The sequence below is a fragment of the Arachis stenosperma genome, chromosome 3, assembly GCF_014773155.1.
Source record: "Arachis stenosperma cultivar V10309 chromosome 3, arast.V10309.gnm1.PFL2, whole genome shotgun sequence".
NCBI classification, from domain to species: domain Eukaryota; kingdom Viridiplantae; phylum Streptophyta; class Magnoliopsida; order Fabales; family Fabaceae; genus Arachis; species Arachis stenosperma.
In genome coordinates, this window is record NC_080379.1 from 5,418,364 (window position 1) to 5,428,999 (window position 10,636).

The 10,636-nt window shown below is 35.4% G+C and overlaps 1 protein-coding gene across 3 annotated transcripts; it reads left to right on the plus strand.

The window, feature by feature from the left end:
* Positions 1-3,341: 3,341 nt before the first annotated feature.
* Positions 3,342-10,397, plus strand: LOC130968422 (kinesin-like protein KIN-7E). Of its 3 annotated transcripts, none has more exons than XM_057893685.1 (15): positions 3,342-3,895; positions 4,900-5,194; positions 5,772-5,861; positions 5,949-6,049; positions 6,161-6,274; positions 6,357-6,438; positions 6,514-6,581; positions 6,680-6,745; positions 6,838-6,962; positions 7,179-7,515; positions 7,866-7,967; positions 8,059-8,200; positions 8,335-8,888; positions 9,188-9,501; positions 9,769-10,397. In XM_057893685.1, exons 2-15 carry the CDS (start codon positions 4,975-4,977, stop codon positions 10,082-10,084), a joined length of 2,631 nt encoding a protein of 876 aa, XP_057749668.1. In that variant the 5' UTR covers positions 3,342-3,895; positions 4,900-4,974; the 3' UTR covers positions 10,085-10,397. The 3 variants fall into 3 exon arrangements, with proteins under 3 accessions (XP_057749668.1, XP_057749666.1, XP_057749667.1); XM_057893683.1 differs by having other exon boundaries at positions 3,343-3,908; XM_057893684.1 differs by lacking the exon at positions 3,342-3,895 and adding an exon at positions 4,266-4,528.
* The last annotated feature ends 239 nt before the right edge of the window (positions 10,398-10,636 follow it).

Consider the following 10,636-nt stretch of genomic DNA (forward strand, 5'->3'; position numbering starts at 1 on the left):
CTAAACAGTTTTTTTAGAGGAAGCTTGAAACTTAATGAGTAGTAATCTCCCCAAAAACATTATAAATAAAACTTTGTTGGTGTTACATATGGAGTGACTGTGTTTAATTAATTTTTTGCTAACTTGTTCTTCTACAATCTTCAGCACATCGTGTATGTCATTATTATGGAGTAGTATAATCAACTATAAAATCATGCTTATAATTTAGCTACCATTTGTCAGAATATTTAAGAGTTAGGTATGTGATGTTAACATTCTTAATTTATTCGGTCATCGCTTTTTATTTCTCTCTCTCGAGTCTTGATATATAGTTTTACCATACAGAAAAAAGTCAATTAGTTAAATAAAATGAACAAAGATAATGTAGATTTCGTCTTAAATAATAAAAATACTTTGCTTAATTATTAGCTCAAGGGATGTTAATCGGTTCAATATAACATAAACCCTTGAAAATTAATACAGATCATATAATTAAGCCCATTTTTTTTTTCAGGAGGAGAAAAAAAGAGAAATATTAAAAGAAAATAGTTAAGAGGAAAATACCTCAAAAGATTGTAATATATATCAACAATATTAAAGAGACAAAAAATATTTTATTTAATATGTATTAATTATGTACCAAATATAATTAATAACTATTAAATTAAACAAATTTTAATTTTTTATTACCAAATATTTTCGTTATCTTATCTATTTTTTATTAATGTGACGTGAGTATAAACTTAATTTAACGAAAACGTTAATTAGGATCTTAAAAGTTGTAATTTTTATATTTGGATTGTTTGCTATAATGAGTTTTGGTTACCATAGAGTTGAACTTTAAGATTGGTTTAGAAGAGTTTTGGTTACGATAGAGTTGAATTTTAAGACTGGTTTCTCTCTCTTCCTTTCTTGCAGATATCGTTCCCGCGGTACACGTGTGCTTGCCATTGTATCTCCTGATCTCCCAACAAGCTTTCTTTCGAATCAAGTTAGCCCGGATAAGCCAATCGTACCCTACACCATACCCCTTGCATTTCGCATAGAATGTCTGGGGCTCAGACTCATACACAGTGTAATCAACTCCTCTAGAGATAGTGTAGCTTTTGATTGTAGATATCACCAACTCTCTCGAACCAAATTTAATTCCAACACTAAACTCGCCATCTTCCGCCGCAACGTTGCCTTCACCTACGACATGCGCACCACCATCAGACAAGGCAAATAAAATAAACACTATAGAAAATTTGAGTTAATAATCATAACATACCCGTATTCGCATACTCAGAAAATTTCGAGTCATGCATTACTTCGAAATCTAGAGTCCGCATAAAAGATGGAACACCAAATAGGTGCGGCTTACAATCGCATTCGCTTCATTTTGCACCTTCAGATTGTCTGCCAAGTCTCCGTCATCGTTTTCGTCATCGACTTCATAGTTAGCTTCGAATTCCTCTTCACTGTCATTATCTTCTTCCCAATCTATATCACCGAGCTCATCAACATTGAACTCCTCGCCGACCGCGTCCGACCCTGACTGCTGTTCAAACTCAACGTACAACTCTATCATTGGCACGTGAAATCGGGTTTGTTGATAAATACAGAACATCTGCTGCATACTGGCATCGTTAGTGATGGGCATTAATTGAAACTGTATTAGCCCACCAAATACTTGCACATGGCTTATGTATAAAAGGTTGCTCACCATTTTCAAAATGTGGCTTTGAATGTTATTATAAAGCCCATTTTGCAACTCGACAAAGCTTATGGTACATGAAATAGCAAATAACAATGGACATTCATAAACAAAAGTCACTCCTTCATGTGTGTTTGGTACAACTTCACCGTTATAATATACTCGCAAATTTACAATATTTTTCATAACTTCAACCTCACCTACTCCGATTTTTTTGACACACCTAACTGCAAAAAAAAAAAAAAAAAACTAAGAACTAGAACATATGTATTCGAAAGAAGATTTTGATGAGTAGAATAAGAGTGAGGTTGTTTGGAAAAGGAGTGTTTCGTATTTATAGACAGGCCTCTTTATTAAAATATTTTTTTCGCAAAACTCAACCTGTATTTTTTATTTTTCAAAAAAATAATCTAACAACACAAAAAACACCACCTGTATTTTGTGTTTCCAAAAAAAAAAAAGCTGAAACTCAGCACAAAACGCAAGTTATGTTTTGTTATTACGAAAAAAATAAAATTCACCCCTCACAAAACACAGGTCGCGTTTGGCTTAAAACAAATAATTTTTTTTTTTTGAAAAGCCTCCGTAAAACAAAACTAGCTTATGTTTATTCTCTTTCCTAAATAAAACAGGCCTAAAGCAAAACATATCTTTCGTTTTACATCTGACATTATAGTAGAAAAAAATTTGTGCATGCATTCATTACTTTGAATAACACTAAACTTTGTTCCGTAACAAAAAAAATTGAGCCATGCATCAATATATGCATCACTTAGCTTGTTGCCGTCAAGACTCAATTTTCATCTCATATTCCTTTTAATTTGCATGAAGAAAGTGAAAGATATAAACAATATGCAAATAGAAGCATGGATTAAAGAAACATTGTGCATCTTCTTCTAGGAGATGAGCAGAGGTCCTCTCAAACAAGAATTTTTCCTATATAACATACCATGCATCAAAAGTATCAATAAAAAATGTTTTCGTTTCTAATTTATTTTTTATTAAAAATAAAGAGACTCAAACTCACAATTTTTAGATAAATATAAAAAAATTATATTATTTAAATTATAATTTATTGACATTTTTAATCTACTTACTATTATCATTCTTTTATGGATTTAACTAAACAATAAAAAAAATTTACTATTTATAAAAAACATTAAAATTTATTGAAATTATAAACTTTTAATATATTTTTATTAAAATCTATCAATATGCTTATATTGTCTTATTTCTAAAATTTTAAAAAACACTATAAAATTTAATAATTAAATATTACACTAAAATTTTATTAATATCTAAAAATATATACGTGATCATTTTCCTCAAACTAAAATGCATAGAGCTATTATTTTATATTTTTCAAATTTCTTTCCCCAATTACAGGTGCCTCAAAATAACAACACTGAGTGACCGTTAGACCCCCCACCTCCCAAAAAAAAAAAGAAAAAGAATAATCCAAAACGTGAGGTGGATCCTGATGGTTCGTGCCTTCGTGGATTGGAAACTTCAATGGACGACGGTTTCAGTTTCGCAACAGTACACACCCATTAAAGACGCTAACGTTTTCTAAACGGCGTTTCTCTCTCCACCACGTGCTACCATCATAACAAGCCTCCTCCTCTTTCCCACTTGTTAGTTGTTGCCGCTCCATCACGTGACATCCTTCATATTTTCCACCCTCACAAACACCAATGACCAATGTCAACAGCTCAGGGTCACCGTCGTCATTTCCCTCCCCACTGATGGTAGAAAACAGAAGTTGACAACGGATCAGAACAAACGTGCCTGCTGGTCCATTCTCATTCCTCAACTGTGCTTGTTTGAGAGTGAGAGTGAGACACTGAAAGAAACTAACCGAAACTAACTCATCGGAGCCACTGCCGTGTTTTCTGCCTTCGGTGCTTTTATTTTTTATTTTCTTTTAGATCGTGCCTCCCTCAACTCAACTCATCTTCGTTGCGGTTTTTCCTTTTTCAATTTTCACTGTTTTATCTCCTATTATTCTTCTTCTCTTCTTTTCTTTTCTTTTCTCGGAATCTGAGATTTAGCGCCACGTCATCATCCAAGCATATTTTGAAGACGACGTCGTTCCGAAAGATCCATCCACTCACTCGGTTATCGCAACATGTTTGTCTCGTGTTCTGTTTCTGATTCGTGATCAACGAAGCAAAGAGGAAGAGGGAAAAAAAGTAGAAGCAGCAGCTGAAGAAGCTTCAGGTTCGTAAGGGAAGTAAGTTGATCTGTGAATTACTATTTTCACCGTTAACGTTGTAGTAACGTCTCGTGAAAATGACACTGGAGGTTGAAAAAAAATCTGTGATGAGAATGTGAAGTGTGTGTGAGAGGGAGAGTCGCTTTTTTTATTCTGGTTGGGTAGATAGTTGGAATGGGAAAAGAAAAAAGAAATAATTAAAGAGGAGGAAGGTGAAAGGTTGAAAAAGATGGCCCCATGTTAGATGGGGACCATTGCTTTGCTGTGCATAACTACCATAGACTCCATAGTCAGAGGTCGATATCAAATTTATGCTAAAACTATAAACTTTTTTTGCTTCGTTCTCAAGCATTATTATTATTTTTGAGGTGGGTCGCTGCAATGAAAAGCTTTCTATTCTTACATTGGAATTGGTCACTGTTCAAGGAAAGTTTTTATTTTATTTTATTTTTTAAACAAAAGAAGAACCCTGCTATATCTGTTTACGAATTAGGCCCCAGCTCGCTTTTCTATTTTTATTTTTTTCTTTTTATCACTAGTGTGTATTATTTATTTGTATTTATTTATTTTTTCATGTTTTCCTCTGGATGAAGCTTGGTACCAAAGAATAATCAACATGGCTAGCATATCCTTTAATTGTACTAAACCTATGATTTATCAATCTGTCTCTTAAAACAGAAGCTTTTTATGGTCATGATATTATAATGCCAACTACCGATTTTTTTTTTTTTTTTTTGATGATATGATAAAAACGTAATTAGTTAGCATTCTGTTTTTTTGTCATTGCTCTTTTCTTTCTTGTGTTGGTCTGGCACGATCTAAAGTTAGACTCCTTGTTAGTGTTGTTGTTATTTTCTATTTATTTATCAAAGGAAAATTAACCATTCTGTTGTATTGGTGATCTCCCATTTGTGATTTTAGTTTATCTTGAACTCTCAGCTGTATCATGCAGCTTAGAAAATGGAATCGGTTTGTTAGTTAACCACACCACTTTGTCTTGCTCTTATAGGATCCATTATGGGGTTGCTCGGAGTTTTCTGATGAGCTTGTGAATTGGAGAGAATATTGAGGTAAGTGTGAGAAAATGGGGGCTATTGGTGGTGAGGAGCTGCTGAAATGGGAGAAGATGCAAGCGCTAAGTGGTCGCGAAGAGAAGATTTTTGTGTTGATAAGGCTAAGGCCTTTGAATGAGAAGGAAACTGCTGCAAATGAAACCGCAGACTGGGAATGCATTAATGATACTACCGTCTTGTACCGGAACACATTACGGGAGGGTTCAACATTTCCAAGTGCCTATACATTTGGTAAGCAAATGACTGGTCTTTAATATGCTTTTTTATTAAGGGCCTGCGGATTTCATAAGGAAAAAGCCTACTTTTAATCCGTTAGGAAAGTCCGTGTTGTTGTTAGAACTTCGCAGCTTCGTGTTTAACTTATAATAACAATAATTTGGAACTTGTAATGTATGTTGGATTCAACACATGTGTAGTCTCTAAGGGATCACTTTTCTTACTTGGAGAACATAGATGATTAGCTTTGATAAGTTGAACATTATCAGATCCAGTTACTTTTTTACTTACGGTGGTGGAGATGCAATCTTCCCTAATAAACCTGTGTCAATCTCTATGATTGTTTAACTTTGAAAGATAAAGTTAGTGGCTATTCAACAATTTGTAAAATTATATTTGTATGTTTGTCTTAATTGGCATAACTGGTTAATGTGTCAACCTCTATGATTGTTTAACTTTTTTATTTTTGCCCGCAAAAGTTGATATTAAACAATCACATTTGGTGCATTCTCAATTAAGGTACTGTATGCTGTGTTGGTGACTTGGTGTCCACTTATGCACAATGTTTATGAAATTTTGTTATGATTGGTAGACAGAGTATTTCGTGGTGACTGTGATACAAGACAGGTGTATGAGGAAGGAGCAAAAGAAATCGCTCTTTCAGTTGTTAATGGGATTAACTGTAAGTATATTATTATACCCACTAGTTTCTTTAAATCCATCTCCCGTTTTGTTTACTAGGTGTTCATATAATTATATGTTCTTTCAGCCAGTATTTTTGCATATGGGCAAACAAGCAGTGGAAAGACATATACAATGGTTGGAATAACTGAATATGCTGTAGCAGATATTTTTGACTATATAAAAAGGGTAAATAATTAGGCTACCAAAGTTTTCGACTGTCTGTTTGACTCTTCATTATCAGTTCTTTACTATAACATTACCAGTGCTATTAACACAAGTTTAATGTGACCTTTATAGCATGAGGAAAGAGCATTTGTGATAAAGTTCTCAGCAATTGAAATTTACAATGAAGTTGTTAGAGACCTCCTCAGTACAGACAATACTCCACTTAGGCTGCGTGATGATCCTGAGGTGAATACCTTTCATATATTAGGTTGAAATTTCATAAAATGGATTGCATAACTAATGATTGTTTTCATTTCTTTTTTCTCAGAGAGGACCCATTTTAGAGAAACTTACAGAGGAGAACTTACGGGACTGGGGGCATTTGCAAGAGCTTCTATCGTTTTGTGAAGGTAACGGAGCTTGTATAGTTTTTTTTTTTTTAGGTTGTTTGTACAATCAAGCATTACATTAATTTATCCTTGCAGCTCAGAGACAGGTAGGAGAGACATACCTAAATGAAAAGAGTTCAAGATCTCATCAAATTATCAGATTGGTGTGTGCCTTTCCATTCTGTAATTAAATTCTTGTACTTTTTATATCTTAAAAAATAATTAAAAAAAAGCTCCTAATAGTGAAATTATATTGTTTCAGACAATAGAAAGTTCTGCCAGGGAATTCTTGGGCAAAGGTAACTCGGCCACCCTAGCTGCCAGCGTGGTATGTTTGCATTTTTAAAAGTACTCCTTGTTTAGGCAATAAATGCTTACCAAAAATTTTGAAATTATTAACTTTGTTTTGTTTCTTTGCAGAATTTTGTTGATTTGGCCGGAAGTGAGCGTGCATCTCAGTTATCATCAGCTGGGGTGAGACTGAAAGAAGGTTGTCATATAAATCGGAGTTTACTTACTCTTGGAACAGTCATCCGCAAGCTGAGGTTGCCTACTTCTTCCATTCGTATTATATATGTCATGTGTGCTTAGTTTTTAATGTAGTTTAGTTCTTTATTTGGCTGCCTATCTCTTAACCTTGGTTTGCTTAATGCTAGATGATGCATTTCAAACTGCCTTTCGCTAATTTTAGTTTCTGCCTCTAGCATCAAATATGAGAAGAAACCCTTGAATTTCCACTGACATAATTTGATTAAATGCAGCAAGGGAAGAAATGGACACATTAATTACAGAGATTCAAAGTTGACACGCATACTTCAGCCTTCCATAGGTGGCAATGCTAGAACAGCCATTATTTGTACATTGAGCCCCGCACGAAGTCATGTTGAGCAAACAAGAAACACGCTTCTTTTTGCTTGTTGTGCAAAAGAAGTGACCACCAAAGCGCAGGTTAATGTGGTGATGTCTGATAAGGCCTTGGTTAAGCAATTGCAAAAAGAGGTAGCTAGGTTGGAAAGTGAGTTAAGAACCCCTAATCCCACTGCCTCCAATTGTGATTATGTATCATTGTTGAGGAAGAAGGATCTCCAGATAGAAAAGGTCAGTTTGAATTCCTATTCCATTGCGTTTATATTGATTGTGGACTAGACCTAGTTGTGGAACTTACAAGATGTTGATTTAGAACAATCTTGTATATCATTATTAACCTCTCTTTCCTAGGTACATGTTTTCTTGAACAAACTTGTGCTTCATGAATTTATGTATCCCAATAGATAAGAAGGTTAGAACTGAGTTTCATAGGTCCCTAGTAGTCTGCTTCAATGTCTTCTATTCTATTTATTTATTTTTTTAAGGAAAAGTGTGGGATTTTTTCAAGTTGCATTGGCCAACATGCATATCACATTCTTATTACTAACTAAATGTTAATAACCTGGTTTCCAATTATTCAGTTGGAGAAGGAAGTTAAGGAGCTAGCTAAGCAACGTGATCTTGCTCAATCAAGGGTTGAGGATTTGCTTCGCATGATTGAAGAGGATCAGAAATCTAAAAAGGTAATTTTCATTTCCTAATAACGGAAAATTATGTCACAAATTAGCGGTTAAGCCTCTAAATTTTGAATCTCGCTTTTTTCCTTAATTTCAGGATGGGGAAGATAACTGGGATGATGACCATTCAGTATCTGAATCATCAAGTATTTGTGGTCCACACCGTCCAGATAGGCGCATGAGAGAGTTCGACAATCCCCATTTTGATGATGGTGATGACACTGGAAGTAGTCATGAAGGTAACTCTTACTTCTATCATCCATATGCCTGTACTATGTAATTTCACAAAAATGATGCCCTATCATAAATGTGGGTTAGCATCAGATCCTGTAATTTCAAGAGTATATACAGCTCCTTACTTATGCTTGTACAGAATACCCTGATGAAGTTTGCAAAGAAGTTCAATGTATTGAGCTGGAGGAGTCAAGTCGAGACAACTCAGAACATCTTGATCCATCACTAAGTGACAATGGAGAATTAGCATTAACAGTATCTGGAGAGGAAAATGAAACGATGAATGAAGAAAGAGAAGAGAGTCAAATTCAAAACAACTCATCATATAGTGTACTTGATCAATTTTCACAAGACATATCAGGAAGTATGTCAAGTTCTAGAAGTCTTAAATTAACTAGGAGCTGGAGTTGTAGGGAATACCACATGACTGGTTCTCCCGAGAGAGCAGGAGAAATGGATAGGACTCCCGCCAATGGGTTTGAAAGATTCCCTGGAAGACCGGATAGTTGGAGAAGGAAGTTAGCTCCGCTAGATTTTGGGGATTCCACAAGATTTGGAGATGGTTCTCAGTCTTCTATCGGAAGTCCATCTGCAAATGAGTTTGGAGAAGAAGTTACTAGCATTCAAACTTTTGTTGCTGGGATGAAGGAAATGGTCAAACTTGAGTATCAGAAGCAGCTTGTTGATGGTCAGGTAAGAATAAATTTCAGTTGCCTTCTAATAAGTTTCCGGGGGGGGGGGGGGGGGGGGGGATAAATAGAATCTTCATTTGTTATCTAGGCGAATCTTATACAATTACAGCTTAATAATTAATTAATTAGGTGAAACCTTACCCTTGTAGCAAACGTGGATGATTTATCACGTGTACACTTCTATTGGGATCATTGTCCACTTGATGTTTAAAATATGAATGCCCTTCCCTTTAAAAAAAAGCACAGTGTCGTCATTTATCCCGATGCTTGATGACTGAATTCTACATTTCTGACTTTTAGGGTGAAGAGACACAAGGAAAATCATCCGTGAAGAATGTGAAAGATGTAGGAGTTGATCCAATGTTAGAGGCACCTGGAACTCCTCTAAATTGGTCTCTGCAGTTCACAAAGCAACAAAAGGAGATAATTGAACTGTGGAAAGCTTGCTGCGTACCATTGACGCACAGGACCTACTTCTTTCTTTTGTTCAGGGGTGATCCAAAAGACTCGATTTACATGGAGGTAGAGCTGAGAAGACTAACTTTCCTCAAAGAAACATTTTTCAGTGCAAACGGGTCTCTGAAGGATGCTCCAACAATCACGCTTGCTGCAAGGTTCTCTCTGCCTCCATCACTTATGCTTTATTTCAGTATCTGATATATTTTGGAACATGAATCCAAGTGTGCATTTACCAAAATGATGTGATATATTTCAGTATCTGATATATAGCCAACATTTTTTTGTAATCGAGAATTCTTGTGCTGCTAAATTAAAAAGAATGTGTCAAGAAATACAAGGTTATTTGTGCTCGTGACACAAAATCTAGTTGTTACTTGCACTGTAATGGTATTTACTCGGGTGCGTATTTCATGTTGTCGTAGTGTGAAGGCTCTTCGTCGAGAGAGAGAGATGCTGGTCAAGCTTATGCAGAAAAGGCTTTCTGGAGATGAGAGAACAAAGCTGTTCAAGGAATGGGACATTCCGTTGGATTCAAAGCGCAGGAGGATGCAGCTGGCGACCCGTTTATGGAGTAACACTAGTGATATGAACCATGTAATGGAGAGTGCCACAGTAGTTGCAAAGTTGGTGAGGTTCTCAGAGCAGGGTATGGCCCTTAAGGAGATGTTTGGTCTAAGCTTCACACCCCAACACACAGTACGAAGATCTTCATGGAGAAGCAGCAGAGCATCTCTTTAAGGTTTGTTTGTGGATAACACACACGTGACACGTGTACAGCATTGTAGACATTATATCGAATAGTTTCTGATCACTGTTCACAGTTGACATGCTTAGCATTCTTTCTTCAATGGAGATGGAAATGTACGAGTCCTGAGGTTTGGCTTTTGGGTGGTTCTGGTTATGATTTTGGTGTACCATTTAACGGATTGGTTTCTTTTTTCTAATTTTATCGAGCACAATTGTTTGATGAGTTGCTTGCTTCCTTGTAAAGATGTTTTGGATAATATTGTAGAGGCAGAGTAGATTAGTGTATTATTGTTTTAAACGAGCTTCTCTTATGTGTATTAGCTAGGTTTGTTATTCTGATTAGCTTAACTACTTTGGTAATTGGTAGGCTTCAAGTCCAAACACCACGGATGCACTTCTTTTAACTGCTAATGTCAAAATGCTAGTATGCTACATATCTAAGGAATAAGCCACAAGACTCGCAACAAAAGTGATTCCAATAGAAAAAAGAAAGGATCAATTTTTTTCTAAAAGAAAAAATATTGGTATAGTGAGAGTAAGAAT